We start from the raw sequence: 23,431 nt of genomic DNA, 5'->3' as shown, positions 1-23,431 counted from the left end.
TATATGGCCTTTATTATGTTGAAGAAAGTTCCCTCTATGCCTACTTTCTGCAGGGTTTTATCATAAATGGGTGTTGAATTTTGTCAAAAGCTTTCTCTGCATCTATTGAGATGATCATATGGTTTTTCTCCTTCAATTTGTTAATATGGTTTATCACATTGATTGATTTGCGTATATTGAAGAATCCTTGCATTCCTGGAATAAACCCCACTTGATCATGGTGTATGATCCGTTTAATGTGCTGTTGGTTTCTGTTTGCTAGTATTTTGTTGAGGATTTTTGCATCTATGTTCATCAGTGATCTCGGCCTGTAGTTTTCTTTCTTTGTGACATCCTTGTCTGGTTTTGGTATCAGGGTGATGGTGGCCTCGTAGAATGAGTTGGGGAGTGTTCCTCCCTCTGCTATATTTTGGAAGAGTTTGAGAAGGATGGGTGATAGCTCTTCTCTAAATGTTTGATAGAATTCGCCTGTGAAGCCATCTGGTCCTGGGCTTTTGCTTGTTGGAAGCTTTTTAATCACAGTTTCAATTTCAGTGCTTGTGATTGGTCTGTTCATATTTTCTATTTCTTCCTGATTCAGTCTTGGCAGGTTGTGCCTTTCTAAGAATTTGTCCATTTCTTCCAGGTTGTCCATTTTATTGGCATAGAGTTGCTTGTAGTAATCTCTCATGATCTTTTGTATTTCTGCAGTGTCAGTTGTTACTTCTCCTTTTCCATTTCTAATTCTATTGATTTCAGTCTTCTCCCTTTTTTTCTTGATGAGTCTGGCTAATGGTTTATCAATTTTGTTTATCCTTTCAAAGAACCAGCTTTTAGTTTTATTTATCTTTGCTATCGTTTCCTTCATTTCTTTTTCATTTATTTCTGATCTGATTTTTATGATTTCTTTCCTTCTGCTAACTTTGGGGTTTTTTTGTTCTTCTTTCTCTAATTGCTTTAGGTGCAAGGTTAGGTTGTTTATTCGAGATGTTTCCTGTTTCTTAAGGTAGGATTGTATTGCTATAAACTTCCCCCTTAGAACTGCTTTTGCTGCATCCCATAGATTTTGAGTCGTCGTGTCTCCATTGTCATTTGTTTCTAGGTGTTTTTTGATTTCCTCTTTGATTTCTTCAGTGATCACTTCATTATTAAGTAGTGTATTGTTTAGCCGCCATGTGTTTGTATTTTTTACAGATCTTTTCCTGTAATTGATATCTAGTCTCATGGCATTGTGGTCAGAAAAGATACTTGATACAATTTCAATTTTCTTAAATTTACCAAGCTTTGATTTGTGACCCAAGATATGATCTATCCTGGAGAATGTTCCATGAGCACTTGAGAAAAATATGTATTCTGTTGTTTTTGGATGGAATGTCCTATAAATATCAATTAAGTCCATCTTGTTTAATGTATCATTTAAAGCTTGTGTTTCCTTATTTATTTTCATTTTGGATGATCTGTCCATTGGTGAAAGTGGGGTGTTAAAGTCCCCTACTATGAATGTGTTACTGTCGATTTCCCCTTTTATAGCTGTCAGTATTTGCCTTATGTATTGAGGTGCTCCTATGTTGGGTGCATAAATATTTACAATTGTTATATCTTCCTCTTGGATCGATCCCTTGATCATTATGTAGTGTCCTTCTTTGTCTCTTCTAATAGTCTTTATTTTAAAGTCTATTTTGTCTGATATGAGAATTGCTACTCCAGCTTTCTTTTGGTTTCCATTTGCATGAAATACCTTTTTCCATCCCCTTACTTTCAGTCTGTATGTGTCTCTAGGTCTGAAGTGGGTCTCTTGTAGACAGCAAATATATGGGTCTTGTTTTTGTATCCATTCAGCCAATCTGTGTCTTTTGGTGGGAGCATTTAGTCCATTTACATTTAAGGTAATTATCGATATGTGTGTTCCCATTCCCATTTTCTTAATTGTTTGGGGTTCGTTACTGTAGGTCTTTTCCTTCTTTTGTGTTTCTTGCCTAGAGAAGTTCCTTTAGCAGTTGTTGTAGAGCTGGTTTGGTGGTGCTGAACTCTCTCAGCTTTTGCTTGTCTGTAAAGGTTTTAATTTCTCCATCAAATCTGAATGAGATCCTTGCTGGGTAGAGTAATCTTGGTTGCACGTTTTTCTCCTTCAACACTTTCAATGTGTCCTGCCAGTTCCTTCTGGCTTGCAGAGTTTCTGCTGAAAGATCAGCTGTTAACCTTATGGGGATTCCCTTGTGTGTTATTTGTTGTTTTTCCCTTGCTGCTTTTAATATGTTTTCTTTGTATTTAATTTTTGACAGTTTGATTAATATGTGTCTTGGCGTATTTCTCCTTGGATTTATCCTGTATGGGACTCTCTGTGCTTCCTGGACTTGATGAACTATCTCCTTTCCCATATTAGGGAAGTTTTCAATGATAATCTCTTCAAATATTTTCTCAGTCCCTTTCTTTTTCTCTTCTTCTTCTGGAACCCCTATAATTCGAATGTTCGTGCGTTTAATGTTGTCCCAGAGGTCTCTGAGACTGTCCTCAGTTCTTTTCATTCTTTTTTCTTTATTCTGCTCTGCAGTAGTTATTTCCACTATTTTATCTTCCAGGTCACTTATCCGTTCTTCTGCCTCAGTTATTCTGCTATTGATCCCATCTAGAGTATTTTCATTTCATTTATTGTGTTGTTCATCATTGTTTGTTGCATCTTTAGTTCTTCTAGGTCCTTGTTAACTGTTTCTTGCATTTTGTCTATTCTGTTTCCAAGATTTTGGATCATCTTTACTATCATTATTCTGCATTCTTTTTCAGGTAGACTGCCTATTTCCTCTTCATTTGTTAGGTCTGGTGGGTTTTTATCTTGCTCCTTCATCTGCTGTGTGTTTTTCTGTCTTTTCGTTTTGCTTATCTTACTGTGTTTGGGGTCTCCTTTTTGCAGGCTGAAGGTTCGTAGTTCCTGTTGTTTTTTGTGTCTGTCCCCAGTGGCTAAGGTTGGTTCAGTGGGTTGTGTAGGCTTCCTGGTGGAGGGGACTAGTGCCTGTGTTCTGGTGGATGAGGCTGGATCTTGTCTTTCTGGTGGGCAGGTCCACGTCTGGTGGTGTGTTTTGGGGTGTATGTGGACTTATTATGATTTTGGGCAGCCTCTCTGCTAATGGGTGGGGTTGTGTTCCTGTCTTGCTAGTTGTTTGGCATAGGATGTCCAGCACTGTAGCTTGCTGGTCGTTGAGTGAAGCTGAGCGCTGGAGCTGAGATGGAGATCTCTGGGAGATTTTCGCCGTTTGATATTATGTGCAGCTGGGAGGCCTCTTGTGGACCAGTGTCCTGAAGTTGCCTCTCCCACCTCAGAGGCACAGCACTAACTCCTGGCTGCAGCACCAAGAGCCTTTCATCCACACCGCTTCTTAATTTGGGATGATCCGTTGTCTATTCAGGTGTTTCAGAGCTGCAGGTACATCAAGTTGATTATGGAGCTTTAATCGGCTGCTTCTGAGGCTGCTGGGAGAGATTTCCCTTTCTCTTCTTTGTTCTCACAGCTCCCAGGGGCTCAGCTTTGGATTTGGCCCTGCCTGTGCGTGTAGGTCGCTGGAGGGCGTCTGTTCTTTGCTCAGACAGGACGGGGTTAAAGGACCGCTGATGCGGAGGCTCTGGCTCACTCATGCCCGGGGGGGGGGGGGGGGGGGGGGCGGGTAGGGAGGGTCACGGAGTGCGGGGCGGGCCTGCAGCGGCAGAGGCAGGCGTGATGTTGCTAGCCTGAGGCGCGCCGTGCATTCTCCCGGGGGAGTTGTCCCTGGATCCCGGGACCCTGGCAGTGGCGGGCTGCACAGGCTCCCCGGAAGGGGGTGTGGATAGTGACCTGTGTTCGCACACAGGCTTCTTGGTGGCGGCAGCAGCAGCCTTAGCGTCTTATGCCTGTCTCTGGGGTCCGCGCTTTTAGCCGCAGCTCGCACCCGTCTCTGGAGCTGCTTTAAGCAGCGCTCTTAATCCCCTCTCCTCACGCACCAGGAAACAAAGAGGGAAGAAAAAGTCTCTTGCCTCTTCGGCAGGTCCAGACTTTTCCCCGGACTCCCTCCCTCCCTCCCTCCCGGCTAGCCGCGGTGCACTAACGTCCTGCAGGCTGTGTTCTCGCTGCCAACCTTAGTCCTCTCCCGGCGCTCCGACAGAAGCCGGAGCCTCAGCTCCCAGCCCCGCCCGCCCCGGTGGGCGAGCAGACAAGCCTCTCGGCTGGTGAGTGCTGGTCGGCCCGATCCTCTGCGCTGGAATCTCACCGCTTTGCCCTCCGCACCCCTGTTGCTGTGCTCTCCTCCGCGGCCCCGAAGCTCCCCCACTCCGCCACCCGCAATCTCGGCCCGCGAAGGGGCTTCCTAGTGTGTGGACACTTTTCCTCCTTCACAGCTGCCTCCCGCTGGTGCAGGACCCGTCCCTATCCTTTTGTCTCTGTTTATTTTTTTCTTTTGCCCTAACCAGGTACGTGGGGGGTTCCTTGCCTTTTGGGAGGTCTGAGGTCTTCTGCCAGCGTTCAGTAGGTGCTCTGTAGGAGTTGTTCCACGCGTAGATGTATTTCTGGTGTATCTGTGGGGAGGAAGGTGATCTCCGCGTCTTACTCTTCCGCCATCTTCCCGGAAGTCTCTGCTGGAAGATTTTTAATCATAGTTTCAATTTCATTACTTGTTATTGTTCTGTTCATATTTTCCATTTTTTCCTGGTTCAGTCTTGGAAGGTTATACCTTTCTAAGAATTTGTCCATTTCTTCCAGGTTGTGTCTATTTTATTGGCATAGAGTTGCTTGTAGTAGTCTTAGGATGCTTTGTATTTCTGCAGTGTCTCTTGTAACTTCTCCTTTTTCATTTCTAATTTTATTGATTTGAGTCCTCTCCCTCTTTTTCTTGATAAATGTGGCTAATGGTTTATCAATTTTATCTTCTCAAAGAACCAGCTTTTACTTTTATTGATCTTTGCTATGTTTTCTTTGTTTCTATTTCATTGTTTTGTGCTCTGATCTTTATGATTTCTTTCCTTCTGCTAACTTAGGTTTTTGTTTGTTCTTCTTTCTCTAGCTCTTTTAGGTGTAAGGTTAGATTGTTTATTTGGGATTTTTCTTGTTTCTTGAGGTAGGCTTGTATAGCTATAAACTTCCCTCTTAGAACTGCTTTGGCTGCATCCCATAGGTTTTGGATAACCATATTTTCATTGTCATTTGCCTCTAGGTATTTTTTGATTTCCTCTTTGATTTCTTCCGTGATCTCTTGGTTATTAGTAACGTATTGTTTAGCCTCCATGTGTATGTGTTTTTTACTTTTTTTCCCCTGTGGTTGATTTCTAATCTCATAGCGTTGCGATCAGAAAAGATGCTTGATATGATTTCAGTTTTCTTAAATTTACTGAGGCTTGATTTGTGACCCAAGATGTGATCTATCCTGGAGAATGTTCTGTGCGCACTTGAGAAGAAAGTGTAATCTGCTGTTTTGGGATGGAATGTCCTATAAATATCAATTAAATCTATCTGGTCTATTGTGTCATTTAAAGCTTCTGTTTCCTTAGGAATTTTCTGTTTGGATGGTCTGTCCATTGATGTGAGTGAGGTGTTAAAGTCCCCCAATATCATTGTGTTATTGTCGATATCCTCTTTTATAGCTGTTAGCAGCTGCCTTATGTATTGAGGTTCTCCTATGTTGGGTGCTTTTATATTTATAATTGTTATATCTTCTTCTTGGATCGATCCCTGGATCATTATGTAGTGTCCTTCCTTGTCTCTTGTAACATTCTTTATTTTAAAGTCTATTTTATCTGATATGATATTGCTACTCCAGCTTTCTTTTGATTTCCATTTGAATGGAATATCTTTTTCCATCCCCTCACTTTCAGTGTGCATGTGTCCCTGGGTCTGAAGTGGGTCTCCTGTAGACAGCATATATATGGGTCTTGTTTTTGTATCCATTCAGTGAGTCTGTGTCTTTTGGTTGGAGCATTTAATCCATTCACATTTAAAGTAATTATCAATATGTATGTTCCTGTTACCATTTTCTTAGTTGTTTTGAGTTTGTTTTTGTAGGTCCTTTTCTTCTGTTGTGTTTCCCACTTAGAGAAGTTCCTTTAGCATTTGTTGTAGAGCTGTTTGGTGGTGCTGAATTCTTTTAGCTTTTGCCTGTCTGTAAAGCTTTTGATTTCTCCATCGAATCTGGATGAGATCTTTGCTGGGTAGAGTAATCTTGGTTGCAGGTTCTTCCCTTTCATCACTTTAAATATGTCATGCCACTCCCTTCTGGCTTGTAGAGTTTCAGCTGAGAAATCAGCTGTTAACCTTATGAGAGTTCCCTTGTATGTTACTTGTCATTTTTTCCTTACTGCTTTCAATTATTTTTCTTTGTTTTTAATTTTTGCCAATTTGATTACTCTGTGTCTTGGCCTGTTTCTCCTTGGGTTTATCCTGTATGGGACTCTCTGCGCTTCCTGGACTTGGGTGGCTATTTCCTTTCCCATGTTAGGGAGGTTTTCAACTATAATCTCTTCCAATGTTTACCTGGGTCCTTTCTCTCTCTTCTCCTTCTGCGACCACTATATTGCAAATGTTGTTGCATTTAATGTTGTCTGAGAGCTCTCTTCGGCTGTCTTCATTTCTTTTCATTCTTTTTTCTTTATTCTGTTCCGCAGCAGTGAATTCCACCGTTCTGTCTTCTAGGTCATTTATCCATCCTTCTGCCTCAGTTATTCTGCTATTGATTCCTCTAGGGTAGTTTTCATTTCAGTTATTGTATTGTTCATCTCTGTTTGTTTGTTCTTTAATTCTTCTAGGTCTTTTTTAAACATTTCTTGCATCTTCTTTTTTTAAATTTATTTATTTATTTATTTTTGGCTGTGTTGGGTCTTCGTTTCTCTTTGAGGGCTTTCTCTAGTTGTGGCAAGCGGGGGCCACTCTTCATTGCGGTGTGCGGGCCTCTCACTGTCGCGGCCTCTCTTGTTGTGGAGCACAAGCTCCAGACACACAGGCTCAGTAGTTGTGACTCATGGGCCTAGTTGCTTCGTGGCATGAGGGATCCTCACAGACCAGGCCCAAATCCGTGTTCCCTGCATTGGCAGGCAGGTTCTCAACCACTGTGCCACCAGGGAAGCCCTCTTGCATCTTCTTGCTGTTTGTCTCCATTCTTTTTCCGAGGTCCTGGATCATCTTCACTGTCGTTATTCTGAATTCTTTTTCTGGAAGGTTGCCTATCTCCACCTCATTTAGTTGTTTTTCTGGGATTTTATCTTTTTCCTTCATCTGGTACATAGCCCTCTGCCTTGTCATCTTGTCTATCCTTCTGTGAATGTGGTTTTCGTTCCATGGGCTGCAGGATTGTAGTTCTTCTTGCTTCTGCTGTCTGACCTCTGGTGGATGAGGCTATCTAAGAGTCTTGTACAAGTTTCTTTTTTTTTTGCGGCACCCGGGCCTCTCACTGTTTGGCCTCTCCTGTTGCAGAGCACAAGCTCCGGATGCACAGGCTCAGCAGCCATGGCTCACGGGCCCAGCCGCTCCATGGCGTGTGGGATCTTCCTGGACTGGGGCACGAACCCGTGTCCCTTGCATCGGCAGGCGGACTCTCAACCACTGCGCCACCAGGGAAGCCCTTGTACAAGTTTCTTGATGGGAGGGACTGGTGGTGGGTAGAGCTGGCTGTTGCTCTGTACATATCTTTTCATATATGAAAATAACTTTTCCCCAGTGCCAGTGCCCTTCCTGCCACTCAGTTAACTCTGTGCCTGCTAAGCTTCTGTCTATTCCTCTAGACCCACCCACCCATCTCCAAGAAGGGATGATCACGTCTTGCTTTATGCCTACATCCATCATACAGCAATGCAGTTATTTGTTTCCAAGACTATGTCACTTTATTAGAGTTCCAGGTGCTTGAGTGCAGGAGCCAAATCTGACTAAATAAAAATAATACTAGTAAAGTGACTTTCAGAGAATGGGTATCTGGAACATAGTTGGTGCTCAGTACATGGCAGCTGTGGTGATGATGGTAATGAAAATTCCTGTTTCCTCATCAGTTGCACAATGACTGCTGAATAAGTGAATAAATTGATAGATATAACACATAGCTATTATACTTTTACTGGAGTATTTCTTGGTCTGGAGATTCTATTTTGTGAAGCCCTGTTAATTGGATTTAAAATTGCATAGGATCAAAAATAAGTTACTTACCCTATGGCTTTCCCCCTACATCCCCATATCCTTAATAATGGTTTCTAATTATTAATAGGACAGGCTTTTGGACTTAAACAGATTTGGTTATAAATACTGGCTGTAAATATATTGGTCAAATTCCTTAAACTCATTAATCCCCAGTTTCTCCATCTGTATAATGAGGTAATAATGCATTCCTCTACTGATTTGTGTGAAATAATGTATTTAAGGCATATATGTATGTTTGTGTGTAGTGTATATGCCTTGTATGTTGTGAGCATTTATAAATGGTATTGTTACAAAGTAGTTATAAAATATCAATATAAAAAAAACAAAATGGAAATCACCTTAAATCCCACCAAAGATACCATCATTGTTGATATTTAGTAGAGATACTCATAGAGCTTTCTTTAGCCTCAGAAGCTTTTACGTAAATGAAAACAATGTGAAAAATAGATTACATGGTATTTTGTCACTTACTTTTTGCACTCAGTAATGTTAGCTTTTTATGACAATGGATTTAGATCTGTATCATCCTCCTTCACCTTTTTTTTTTTTTTGCGGTACGCGGGCCTCTCACTGTTGTGGCCTCTCCCATTGTGGAGCACAGGCTCTGGACGCGCAGGCTCAGTGGCCATGGCTCACAGGCCCAGCCGCTCCACGGCATGTGGGACCCTCCTGGACCGGGGCACGAACTCATGTCCCCTGCATCGGCAGGCAGACGGTCAACCACTGCGCTACCAGGGAAGCCCTCCTTCACCTTTTAATAGCACAGTTTTCCATTTATTGATGTATTAAGACAACTATAATAAACCTTTTGTTGATAAATGTATAGTTTTTTCTATTTTTTTCCATTATAAGTTATAGCCACGATAGACATTTTGACACCTTGATTTCTTTCTTTCTTTTTTTTTTTGCGGTACGCTGCCCTGTCACTGTTGTGACCTCTCCCACTGTGGAGCATAGGCCCCGGACGCACAGGCTCAGCGGCCATGGTTCATGGGCCCAGCCGCTCCGTGACGTGTGGGATCTTCCCAGACCGAGGCACGAACCTGTGTCCCCTGCATCGGCAGGCAGACTCTCAACCACTGTGCCACCAGGGAAGCCCACACCTTGATTTTTAATCTTTTTAGGATAAATTCTTAGAAGTCGAATTGTAATTAGATGTGTGTTTTTTTTGGTTGCATTGGGTCTTTGTTGCTGCTCGTGGGCTTTCTCTAGTTGCAGTGAGTGGGGGCTACTCTTTGTTGAGGTGTGCAGGCTTCTCATTGTGGTGTCTTCTCATTGTGGTGGCTTCTCTTGTTGCGAAGCATGGGCTCTAGGCACGTGGGCTCAGTAGTTGTGGGCCGCAGGCTCAGTAGTTGTGGCACACGGGCTTGGTTGCTCCATGGCATGTGGGATCTTCCTGGACCAGGGCTCAAACCCACGTCCCCTGCATTGGCAGGAGGATTCTTAACCACTGCACCACCAGGGAAGTCCTTGGAATTTTTAGATTAAAAAATAAAGTGTAAGAAGATCCATCAAGTTATAAAACTTATGATTTGTTTTTTTTTTTCTCTACATGTGTGTTGTAGTCAGTGAGAGTTAATTTAAGAAAAACGTTAACCTGTAGATTCTAATGTCTTGAAATGTAAAGTTTAGAATATATTTACAAGTGAATTAGGGAGGACTCTCAGATTTCATCAGCAATTTCAGTTACCTGAATTCTAACTCAATTTTTTTATAATAATTTATTACTGTTCATAATAAATCATCCTATTTAATAAAAGCATGGGCCAAGGGTGTGTTTTTGAGCATAATTTAACATATTCAAACCTCAGGCAAATCTGTTACTTGAACTAAATTTTAATTTTTGTAGAATTAATATTTCTAATCTAAGCTTAAATTAATTAACTTTTACTTCCAATTTGGTACATTTTTGAGTAGATTTAATTGAGCTGCTCTCCAGCATAAATTTATATTCATGTTCAGTTTAAACTATGGAAAATTAAGAATAGTTGAAAAGCTACCTCTTCATGATATTTTTGAATAATTAATTTTATTGAAACAAATCTCATTAAGGACTTCTAAAGTGAAAGTTTATGTAGTATAACAAAAGGATTTATATCTGTTTACTTTTGCTGAATCGTTGCTGGATTAACCTAATTCTACTTCTTCTACAAACTATAAAATATTGCAATTAAATATTCCATCTCTGTACCTGAATATAGAGGGTTTACCTCAAATCAGTGTTTTTTGTTTTTTGTTGCCCCCCCCTGCCCTGAGTAGCAGAAACCAACCCCTGAGGGGAAATATGGATCAAAATGAAAACCCATTGTAATATGACGTAAGTTTTCCAAATACAGATGTTTCTTATTTGGAGCTATTGTCTTCAGTATGTAGAACTGCTATAAGTTGCTCCTGAATGACATTTCATTCAGTTGGAAATTCAGAACTTAGGAAAAGATGAGCTAACTTACCCATGATAAAATATTAGTGTCACTCGGGACCAGAGATCATAGAGCTGAGATAGAAGTTACTGACCTTGTGGAGGATCTCAGAAAGGCCTTTTTTTGTCAGTAATCAGAAGAGGAAGCCAAACACAGATAAGAAAACCAGAATTGTAGATCAAGAGTATAAAAAGCTCCTTCATACAGAAAGTATATAAAGTATATAAAGCTCCTTTAAACCCCCAAAAAAGAGAGAATCTTGATGGTCCCAGTCTGTGTCATATGTGCTCCAGCTTCAGCCTGGAGTGGCACGACAAACAATACTAACTTGGCTGTCAACCATTATGGATGGCGTTTGTGATGGGAAGGTTGGAAGGACCATCCCTGGTAAAGGAAGTGGTTGTGTGCTAGCAACAATCCCCAAAGTCTCTACTACATCTTTTCTCATTTAGTAATATGGAAATCAAGATGGAGTATCATAAAATACACCTCCCATAGTCATGGCTGGGTGAACGTGGGAAAAGATATTATTTATCACCCAAACTTGGTTACTTTTGAGAGGGAGCATTATAAATAATGGGAACAACGTGCATAAACTGGACTGTCCCAGACTTAGAATATATGGTTACCCTTTAATGGAAGAGTTGTACATCTCAGATTTTAAGATAATAAATAGACTATTTGGGGGGAGTTGGAATAACAAGTCAGGACTAAGGATAGTTCTTCTTGCAATTATTAGATAGTATCAAAGATAAGGATATATCTAAATAATTTATTGTTTTTTCTGTATATCATTGAGTTGCCTTTGAAAGGAGAAACTTTGGGTAAGCACTTAGTTTCTCTACTTCTCAGTTTACTGGAAGTATATGGAAAATAATAATGTGTTTTCCAATCTCTAGATAATCTGAGTGATCACATATTCTGAAAGGATGAAATATTTTAACTGTTTTCCTTTGGCTTGTGTCAGAAAAAAACTTAAAAGTTAGTCAATCTTTGTCTATTTGTATAATGAAGAAAAAGTGAAATAAGTGTATATTACTGTTCAGGGTGTAGCTTGTTTGCTCAAAAGGAAAGGTGCAGTCTTACAGAACTGCATACTGCATTAGGGATTTCAAAAGCCTATCAGGTCTTGCCTCTATGCATTGTGGTAAAATGCTTGATTCTGACTTGTGTATCTCAAAATTCCAGGACCTAAGATGGTAGGTGTTCAGCTCAGAGTTTATTTAATAGACACCTTTACAAAGATGACTTTAGAAATCAGCTGATTTTTTTTTTTTTTTTGTGATACGCGGGCCTCTCGCTGTTGTGGCCTCTCCCGTTGCGTAGCACAGGCTCCGAACACGCAGGCTGAGCGGCCATGGCTCACGGGCCCAGTGGCTCCGCGGCATGTGGGATCTTCCCGGACCGGGGCACGAACCCGTGTCCCCTGCATCGGCAGGCGGACTCTCAACCACTGCGCCACCAGGGAAGCCCGAAATCCGCTGATTTTTATGTGCACCATACGGATGATAATACCTCTAGGTGTGCCTTAGGAAAACAGGGTTTTCAACTAATAGCTAAATCACCTTGGGCATATTACTCAAGGTCTTGGAGTACCAGTTTCATAATCTGGTGAAAGTACATAACACCTGGTTATTCTGAGATTTAACTGAGATCCTGTGCGTCAAGAGCTTTGCAGAGTGTTTGGCACGGAGAAAGCACTCAGTGGCTGGTAGTTATTATTAATTAGAATTAACCTGGAAAACTTCCAGGAGGTACAAGATGCTTTCTTTCTGTCTATGCTATACTTAGAAGATGTCCTCCATCTGTTGTTTAAACAATAGTGCCCTCAGAAAACAGCACCTTCTCAGAAATAGGAAAAGTGACAGTCTGAAGTTAATTTGCATAAAATGCATCATATTCTTTCTAATTACTTACTGAATTTTCTCTGGAATGGGTGTCCTTAGAAATGAAGAAATATAAAAAACCTGCTTATGTCATTGGAAGCTATATACCTTTTGTTTAAATAGTGAAATTGTTTTGTATACAATAAGATCTAAGAAAACACAGAAGAGATCTTCCTCTCCTGAAACTCAGAGGGCTGCTAATGTGACATTTCTGAAGCCAGAAAAGAGACTTTGTCTTGGATTGTTTTTATCCGGAGATCTGCATTTTTCCTTTTAGAGTTAATCCAGTAAAATAAGGTTTCACTCTATCTTGAGTTTCCTGTTCTGTTCCCAGTTTTCCACTGAGTAGCAGAGTCTCTCTAGAGGCCCCTGATCATTGGCAGGGAGCAGCTGCCTTAGCAGTAAATGCCACAGTTGTTGGCACTGGAAAAAACATTGCCAGCAAGCAAGCTGCCTCGCCTTTCTACTGCCAGGGCCTCTGAATATTCAGAAACAGCACCAGGAAAGACTTATAACTTTAGCTTTACTCTTAGGTAAATTGAAATTAATGACTTGCTTTCTTCATTTGGGCTATGATTTTTTTCCTCTTAGAATAATACTGCCATGGATGCTATTCTATCAAAATGGAGCATCACAGCTAAAAGACAGGCATATCCATAAACATGAAGCAGTTCAATTTTCTATATGTTCAAGCTTTTGCTAATCAAAAAAACTTTTTTTTTTTTTTAAACTTCAATCACTTTGAAGGCTGGAGCCCACCTCAGAGAAAGCATACCAGCAGTTGATTAATGGAAGTGTTACTTCCATTCAGGGCTCTGTGATTCAGTGCATCCTCACTGAGCACCATTGTATGCAAGCTGTGTATGAAGGGTGGGGAATACCAAGAAAAGGATACCAGTTCCTGCCCTCAAGGAGTTTAGCTCTGTTCAATAAATGTTATATGCCTGCATGGATGCTTTCCACCTGACAGGGGTTGACTTTACCATGCAGGTGAGGTGCAAATGGAATAAGAGGAATTTTTTTAAACCTAGTGCCATAGAATTCAAAGACAAGAAGGTTTGATAGGTCGTGGTTTAGGAAAGACTTTCTTAAAGCAGAGGCCAGGCACTGTGGGGAAGATATTCACACATAATCACCTGAGTGCCAGGCGTTGGATCAAGCATAGTCCATGCATCGTCTCATTTTAAAACTGTGATTTAAACTTTCTGATTTGCAGTTCATTATCCGTTAAAGAGATTGAAAACTATGGTTAGCAAAAAAGGTGATCATGCTAGACATACTATGTTGTAGCCAGGCTTTGTCACTTAATACATTTTTGATATTTCTTATGTCATTAAGTATGCTTTTTCACATCACTCTTAATGACTACATGACTTTAACTATTTCCCTTATAACCAAGTTAGGTAAGAAGATGTAAATATAAGAAAAATAAAACCATAAAAGTATTAGGAGAAAATATGTTATCTAGAGGGTGGGCGCTTAAAAAATGATTTTTTTTTTAGAGCAGGAAAATTGAGAGGAAGGTAAAGAGATTTCCTATGGACCCCCCTATCCCCAAACATGCACAGCCTCCCTCATTACCAACATCCCCTTCCAGAGTGGTGCATTCGTTACAACTGATGAACCTATATTGACCCATCGTAATCACTCAAAGTCCGTAAGTTTACATTAGCGCTCACTCTGGGTGTTGTACATTCTGTAGGTTTGGACAAATGTATAATGGCATGTATCCATCATCATAGTACCGTACAGAGGGTGGGCACATTTTTAAATACATCATGTTAAAAAGGCAGAAATCTTAACAGAAAAATGAGTAGTTTTAACACATAAAAATTAAAAATCATTTGGGTATCAAGATTACTGTAAATAAACTTTAAAGACATTATTTAATTCTCACAATAGTTTTATGAAATAGGTGCTTAGATTCCTTTTAAAGAAGAAGAAACTGAGACGCAGAGAAATGACAGTGTGGAGATCAGTGGATTTCTGGGAGATTGATTATCTTGGTGAAGAACAAAAGCTGATAAAATGAGAGGCATAGTGAAGCAGTGGTTCAAGTTTAGTCTTTGCAGTAGCCTGTGATATGAGTACCAGCTTTATCACTTTGAGGTGGTGGATGAGCTTCATTTTAGACAGTTAAAAATATTATATTTTCATTCCATCCTTTGAAGGGTTTATTTCCAAATACTTTCTCATTATAGCTGTTATGACAAAAATGATACCTTTTCCAGATGTCTTCAAATGCAAAAGTTCAGAGACATCAAGGACAGACAAATTAGATGCTAATTGCAAAAAGCATAAATTCCTTTTTACTATTCCTTATATAGTGTTCTATACTATCCCTTAAATAATAGAAATTATCAAGGCCTCAGTTAAAAAGAGACAGTATGACATAGATCATTACTTATTGAAGAGACAAGAGAGAAAAAGCCAAAACTGTGTGAGCTCTTATCAAATGGCTGAAATAAAATAAAAGATTGATTATGACTATCATCATACTTTAGCAGTGGGAAAATCTGGAGTGAAAAAATTTAGAATATAAATGTTTTTAGATCATATTTCGGTGAATTCAATCAAATTAAAAATCCCACCACATCTTGGATAAGAGTGGATGCCTCATTGATTGGGTATAGTAAAATGTTTCAGTGCAATTGCTCTAATATTTGACTTAAAATGGGGATGTAATATTTACATCCTCTGGAGTAACAAAATTTATGCTATGTAATAACCTTGACACGTTTACAGAATTATATTTAATGGACACTCCAGAGCTCTGATGAATACCACAGTTTGGTCTGTTTTCTGCATTTTTTAGGAGTCTGGAAAAGCTGTAGGAAATGAAATACCTATCATAAGGTTTTTGCATCTAGCTCAACTGCTGCTGTCAAGTTTAGCAAAAGGGTCAAAAACTGTATGTTCTTTATTAACTGCATTCAAATTAGAATTTAAGAGATTTTAGCAGCTGCTTAGAATTAGTGTTTGAATCTATACTGTGAAGAATGTTAAGATTTTTAGCATTAAAGAGTCCTACATCTACCTACTTAAAAATGAATGAACTTCATTTTTTAATTCCAAGTACATACACATATACTTGTATACCTGTATATATACGTATATATTTTCATACAAAATATATATATATTACAATTTTACAAGTGCATTTGATTTTTTACCCCACAGATAAACAATCAGATCCTGTATGGAAGAAGTCATCAAAATGCATCTGCCATTATTAAGACTGCCCCGTCAAAGGTCAAGCTTGTTTTCATCAGGTAGGATAGATACATCTGGTTTGCTAAAACTTAAGATCTCCTCTTGAGATGTTATCATTTGTGTAAGACTATTTCATCTTTCGTTTGTTTAACAAAATCACTGTATTCTAAAAATATATTTCCCTCTTGAGATTGTCACTTCAAGAAAAGTATAGATCGTTTCGATTGTGATGTGTTCTTGTTACTTACGTTTCACATGATAGAAGTGGTCATTGAGGCTTGTACTTTTATTTCCATTTAAAAAAAATTCTTCCTGATTATCCTCTTTATAAATATGATAGAATATTCTAGCTTCTCATCCTACTGTCACCATCATTTGGTACTTTGCTGAATCATTAATGCCTTCATCAAAGAATATGCAGGAAAAAGAGAACCCAGGAAAATTTTAGAAGCTTCATATTAAGAGTGCTGGTGAGAAATACAGAGGAGAGGAGATGTGAGCTCTGCTGTCTGGAGTCGTGTGGTCCGTTTGGGGCTCCACATTTGCCCACACCTCATCTGCTAGCTGACTGAGCCCTTTTGGCTTAAATGAGTCAGAATTGGGACTCCTCATTGGTGGTGGCCATCACCAGCAGTGGAAGGAAGCTTGATTCCCTGTTATTGGACTGAAATGACAGATGAGTCTGAATTATTCTTGGGGATGTAACTAACCCTGTATGTTAACTGTCATGCTGTTTCTTTTTGCTTTGGGCCTCAGTTATTATCTGTAAAATGGGGGCTATAAAGCACTTACCTCACTCATTGTGGTGTTTCAAAACTTAGAAATGCTTACCACAGTGTCCAGCATGGAGTAAAGGCTTGAAAAAATGTTAGCTGGTCCTTTATGACGGTGATGATCATTGTTTTTCTCCCCCTTCTCTATAGTTACCTGTTAGTAAGACCCGTCCATTCCCAGGAGATGGCTGGGATTAAGGGGGAGTTTTATTCCCAGATATGGGCACTAATGTAGGTGATTGAAATATTCCTTTCCACGCCATCACTTCAGCCTCACAGGCGTTGGTGCTTTGCTCCTGAAGAAATCCTACATCGATGCCCTTTTCTCTTGCTCAGTAACACTTTCTGGATTTCCAGGGGTTTTTACCCTTTTTTCTAGGGGGAGAAACCTTCCTCCTCTCATCTGTCTTTATGTATTTATTAAGACGACCACCTCTGGCTTACTCACCTTGAAGTCCTCTGTCAGACACCAATCTCTTTTTTGGGGTTTCTTGGCCCTTGATGTTGCCAGAGGTTACAAAATTAGAGTTAGATGATGAAAACATGAACAGACTTGAGGAAAGGTCAGCCCCTCAAAAATTTAAGATGTCCATCAAGAGAAGTGCATCCAAGTAAAGAGGTAAAGCCATTTAGGCTTTAGAACTTTGTGTAAAGCTGTGTGAGGATCGCATGAGAAGACGTTACATAGCACTCAGTAGAGTCTGCACGTCAGTGCTCGGCACATGGTGGCAACTGCTGCAAGGGACATTATTAATGATAAACATTACTGTTACCTCTTCAGCATTTGTGGGGCCTTTATTACTCATGCCGCGTCATCCCATTTTAAAGAGAGCAAAAGAAAATTGAGTAGGATCCAAAGGAAATCATTTAATGCAATTAAGTAGTTGGGAAATAGAACCCCCCTCCTTCAAGAAAGAAAGGTTAAACGAACTGAAATTATTTAGAGTACAGAAGAGAAAGCTGAGTAGAATTTTAATAATAGTAATATACTCCCATTAATTTAGTGTCTGGTGGTTTCAATTTTGATTGTTCAGAATCAAGAAAAAAATTTGTTCAGGAAATTAATGGTGTAAGCGTGATTGAGGATGCTGCTGAATACTTATTTACTGGAAGTGATTTTAAGAAATTTAGAAGGATCAAACTACATTCAAAATATGTCATCTAATTATGAGCCTTTCTTACATGGTCATTACATTATAGTGCCTAGCCCATAGTGGGCATTCAGAAAGCTTTATTGAATAAATTTCCTTTCAGCTCCTACTGAGCAATCCAGATTATTTATTCTCCAAAGGCAACAATCATAGTAAGTTAGTTTGACTTATTTTGTGGATTCAAAAATGCATATAGACATATAACTCATATTTTACAAAATTCCTCATACTTTAGTCCCTCTCCCTACTACTTTCTCAAATAATCTAACTTAGGGATATTTTCTATATCTTCTTCTATAGGGGGAAAAATGACGTGGGCTTGATTCTGAACAATCTATCATATCCACTTTCAGACTATCTAAAGGGAAATGAGCTTGAATTGTATCAAGAGACATGTACACACTGCTTACAACCTTTTGTTTCATTCAGTAGATATGTATCTAATAATTTGTGTGCCAGCATTTTATTAATTAATTCATGCTTCAGTTTCCATAGGGAAGGAACTAGTCATTTGACTAAGAACTCTTACCTTGTTTTCTAAAACAAGACTGAACTCTAAGGCTTAGTGATTAAAAAAAGAAACCACAGTTCACCCTGCCTGGCCTTGAAACCTACTCTGTGATATCCCAGATTTGTGAGCTTGGTCAGTTTCCTGAGCTTTACTATGGGGATAATATAGCTATCTCTATATTTATAATGTATTTATACATGTCTAATGTATTTATACATGTAAATTGCCTGGCAATATGGACTCAACAATGGTGGCTGCTATAGTGATGAGGATGCTGGTGATGATGTTGATGGCAGAAGAAGGTGGGGAGGGAGGGAGGACAGAGGTAAAAGAGAAGGAAAGAAGCAGTTAGGGAGAAGGGAAGAGGAGGGGTGAAAAGAAGAACCACTTCTCATATATACTTTGTCTCATTCCAGAATCTTGACCAATTTTTGAGTGAAGCGCATTCACAGTTTTAGAATGCTTTAATTCACATCATAATGATTAAGCCCTGGAAGAGATAGGTACGGACATTATACACAACCATTTCTGGCAAATGTTAGAATAAGAGACAAGGACACAGCCTGCCTAAAATGTCTTTTATTTCCCTGTCTGCTGTTGTTGAGCTGCTGCTGCTTCTGCTTCTGTTTCTTCTCCGTGGTCTTCTTTTTTAAATGATAACCTGATCCTCCAACAAGGAGTAGAACGCTCTTTAATTGAGGACTGTATAAAGAGAAATCTAATTAACATCAATTAATGCCCATGTCAATAAAATGTATTATAATAGATTTTACTGAGGTAAGTGATATCAAGTAGGGTCGGAATTTAAAGCACTTAAGGAAATCAAAAAAGAAAATACTTTATTGCTCATCAGCTCTTTACATCACCAATAAGGGTATCATGGTAGATTGGTGTCCTATTCATGTGTAGTAACCTGTGCATTTTAGGTGCTATCCAACACATCATCCTCGCTTCTTCAGGCTGATTGTCTAGTTCATTACTCATTTAGATACATCTTTCAGCCTCTGCCTATAAAGTACCTCTTTCAGGCTGTTGTTACAAGAACTCTAATTTTGCCTATTTTGGAACCAAATCCTGAAACAATTAAATATTGATTTGTTACCAAGTTTCAGGAATTTAGCACTTAAATCATCTCAGTACAACAGACACAATTGTACTTTTCCTTAAAACGGCATAACTGCTTTGTGTGATATAATGTTACTTTAAAAACTGATTTTTATAAATTGTATTTCTTTGATTAGTGCTTCTCTTTGGCAGTATTTCCTTCCTTAGTTGAAATTAGTGATTCCCTGTGCATTTCCATTATACGGAAAATTTTGGCTTTTATACCTGAGCAACTCTTTTTCAAATTTATTGACAATTCAGATAAAAATGGGAACTGGCCACAGGTTTGGGAGAATGATTAGTAGTAATCCCAGAAAGCTGTTAAAATATGCTGCAGGCAACATTTTAATTAACTAGGGTCTTTAGTCTGTAGTGATGTACATTTGTGTGATCACGTCCTTATATTCTTTTAACACTTGTCTTTATTCATATACTAATTGATCTATAATTCACAAAAGGGGTGTGTGAGTCATCAAGGAAAATTAGCAAGTTGCTGCTGTGTATATATGACTTACATACTCACTTTTTGCCCTTATCTCCCTACATTGCTAGATTTTGGACAATCCTGTAATCATGTAATTGTGCCCAATGGCACATATAGACCCTGGTCTACTAAATTATTCTACTCTAGATCATCTAGATGTATATTACAATCTGGGGGCTTACTGTGTTCCGTACATTCAATTCTGTGAGTTTTCCTGTTCCACATGAGCCCCTCTACACAAGCGCTCCAATTTCAGTACAGGAGGAACACTGTATTAATACAATCAAGAAGGAATTGCTATATTTGGCAGTGCAGGGATCCAAGAAGATTAATGATCTTGCCTGCAGCTCTTGTCATACCTTCCCCCACTATCGAAAATTAAATGTCATGTATAACAACTCACTCTCCATTACTTAATTACATGTGGAAAATGTGTCCTGTTAAAAACTGCTGGGGCTAAAGGAGGCCAAATGAAACTGAAACCCTTGGAAAGATTTAGTGCTAGCTGTCAAGCCCTAACAAGTGAAAGTGGACTCGCCATGGGATCCACCTTACTGTATCCACTGAACATGTCTTGCTTTTATAATTAAAAATATGGTATGGCCTGTTATCCTCTAGCCATGTCCCTAAAAGATGAAGTTGATTTGAAATTAATGTGAATGTCAGAGTAAGTCCATCTGAATAAACAAATTGAATGCCTGTTTTTAAGACCTTTATTGTGCTCTTGATTCTTTACATCTAGTTTTGATCAATAGGAGGGAAAAAAGATTGTGGGAACAAGTATGAATTTGACTTAAGAAACATTCATGCATTTGTATGACAAGTATTTGCACAGTACCTACTTGTGCAAGTGTTGTGGAGCGAGTGACACAGAGAACACAGTCTCTGCTCTAAGAGAGGACACAGAGAGTAAAACAGTCCAGTACCTTATCCAGTGGTGTAAGTACTGTGATACTATAGGAACATATAAGAGACACACCTAACCTGGTCTTTGAAGCCTGTGGGAGGGTGTCACAGAGAAAGACGTTTAACCTCAGACCAGAAGGATAAGTAAGCAAAGTCATAGTATGTATAGAAACCCAAAGATTTCTAGAATTGGATGTTATGCCCAATATACGTGAACATTACTTCTAGAAGAAAAGCAGTCCTTCTTTAGGAAAGTATCATTGGATGAACACAGCTATGTGTGTCATTTGATTTGATTTCTGTAAGCAAGCATCTTTCTCACTCTCATAGACCATTAAAGAATGCAAGGCCCCTTTTCAAGTGCACAATAAAATATCATCCATGGCATATATGACAAGAAGTTTTGAGGAGGAGGCCTGTCATTAGCACTGGACCATGTTAGCAGTTGTAGGAAGTAGAGACTCTCCTGTAGTTTCAAGGCTCTTCTGTTTCTTTGTTTAGTTGGACCGTGTGGTAGAGCCATATAAGTCTCTCAGGTGCTCTGAAATGCTGACTCTTGCTTATTTCTTCCATACTTGTTTCCTGTACTATCCATTTTAAATAGTAATTTTAAATTCATAAGTAGAATTTATAAGACTTTTGGTTCAAGAACAAGGTGAAATTAGAGTGTTTTGTGTTTTGATCTTTTGTCAAAAACATTGGAATTTATATATTGCTCCCTTTGACAGACTGTGGTAACCTTGGGAAGCTGTATATTTAATCCAGTTATCATTCCATCGGGGCATACATTTCTGGAAACATCTTGACAGCCTATGACATATTCTTTTGAATATCCACAGTAGCCGTACATTTTTCTCTTTTGAGGGTGGCTGTAGCTAGGTAGTCTGAAGTAACCAAATATTTTACAGGGCCATTCGTGAATTCAGATGAATTTAGTCAATTAGGTAAAGTGCTGCTACCAAACAAAACCATCTTTCTTGTATGACTTGTAAAGTATCTTTGAAAACCACTGTTATTATTGCATGAATAGAATTGCTAACTTTTTCTTTGCTGCTCCTATTTCTTAACACCAGCTTGTGGGAATCATGACTATATTTGTTTCACTTCTTTTGGCACTCAGAAACAGCTAGTTGTGATAGTCACAGGGATGATGGGATTTATTTTTTTTTTGGCAGTATTTTTACACCTTTCTACACAGTAGAATGCCTGTTTCCTTTGATAGACTCCTCTCCCCCAAACACACACACACATGCACACAATGTATATAGTATGATGGAACAGTAAAAACAGTAAATCTAGATACCTGTCTCCCTCTGTAGAAGCTGAAATAGATCTCTCTTTCACTGCCAAGGTGTGGCCAGTGGGTGGTCATGCAACCTAAGTTTGGGCAGTATGATACCTTAGGCTTAGAACAGGAAGCAAGTAATGTGAGTGACTTTATATGTATGGTGTTTATTCATGGAGCCACAGGGCCTTGATCAGAGGCTCCTGCTATGACATCATTCTGCATCCTGCTTCCTTGTCCTCTGGAAGTCTCTTAGTTCCTGGTCTGTTCCAAGTCTGATCATATAGCCTGCCTATGTTTTGTAAGATTCCAATATCCCTCTAATAAATTACCTTTTGCTTCAGGTGGCCTAAATTCATTTCTATTGCTTGCTGCCAAAGAATCCTAATGAATGGGAAGGATGCTAAAAGTAGAGCTCTCTGAACAAATCATGAGCAACCAGAGCGATTTCTCTCTGCACATATGCTTGTCACATGTAGGCTCTAAGCCTTGATCCTGAGAAGGTTTTATTTTTCAGACTTCTTTAGCAGAGCACAAGACCTCTGAACAAGTCTCTACTGAGGATCTCCAGTATGACAGGTTTCCATTGCCATTGGCTCTTGAAATGAGATTACCACGATGATTTCAGAGAAATCAGGCAAGATTTTTCCCAGATTTATACCTTCAGGAAGAGTCACCTTTCCTAGCACATGGCCTTCCGGTGAGGGCTGGATACCTGAACAACATTTGGGCTTTGCCAGCCGGAATAAAGAGGAGAATGGCTGTGGATATCTACTGTACTAGCTTTAGAAAGAGTCTCTATGAGAAACTTGGTAGGCTGTCATCTATCCCATCCAGTCCTAAAGCTCCCCATATTAACTCTCCTGCCAACCTTCACTGGCAAATATTTTATGAGCCAACTTTTCCTCTGTACAAATGGCAGCCATTATTTAGAACTTACCTGGGGCCACCTTTGTAAAATGTGGGTCTAGATGCTGAGTTACTCCCAGCAGCCCTCAGTTAGTGATTGACATTGTTAGGAATGCCATAAATGGAGTTCATAATTCCACTCACTAGGCATTTATTTCAGATTCAGCATATTTAGCTATTTTGGTGGTTTTTCCAGTTGGAAATTGGAAACTATTTAGTGTATTCATATAGTTAGAAATACCTCCTGGAATCTTTTCAGAAAGGAGTTTTGCTCCCACTGAGATATAATGATTTGCTTTGTTTTATATGTTACTTCTGGTTCATTTACATGGAGGTTTCCTGGCTGAATGTTAATTCAATGTCATGTTCCAATTAATATAGCAAATGTAGAGTTTATTTTCAAGTGTCTCACATCACTGTATTTATTGATAATGCAGTCAGAAAAAATTATCTAGGCCTGTTTAGTTGTGTTCATGTGTTCATTTATTCAGCTTTTTGTATGTGTACACCTAAGCAAGGTGCTAGCCACTAGATTGTAGTTATAATCATTTTAGAACAGGTTGCAAAAAATTAAATCAACGTACTCAGTACTCCTGGTTGACTTCAGGCACATAACTTCTACTTTTGATATAATGCTGTTTTGTGGACATAAAATAAGATTTATGGGTTTAGT

The 23,431-nt window shown here is 39.3% G+C and overlaps 1 protein-coding gene across 11 annotated transcripts in view; it reads left to right on the top strand.

The window, feature by feature from the left end:
- PATJ (PATJ crumbs cell polarity complex component) overlaps positions 1-23,431 on the top strand; it is a 365,234-nt gene that overhangs the window by 228,549 nt on the left and 113,254 nt on the right. For all 11 annotated transcript variants that reach the window (XM_060139890.1, XM_060139887.1, XM_060139888.1 and 8 more), the window contains one exon: positions 15,603-15,694. In XM_060139890.1, coding sequence (XP_059995873.1) covers positions 15,603-15,694 — 92 coding nt within the window. The remainder of the gene's footprint in view (positions 1-15,602; positions 15,695-23,431) is intronic.

The sequence above is a fragment of the Lagenorhynchus albirostris genome, chromosome 2 (assembly GCF_949774975.1).
Source record: "Lagenorhynchus albirostris chromosome 2, mLagAlb1.1, whole genome shotgun sequence".
NCBI classification, from domain to species: Eukaryota; Metazoa; Chordata; class Mammalia; order Artiodactyla; family Delphinidae; genus Lagenorhynchus; species Lagenorhynchus albirostris.
This window is presented reverse-complemented; position numbering and strand designations above follow the sequence as displayed.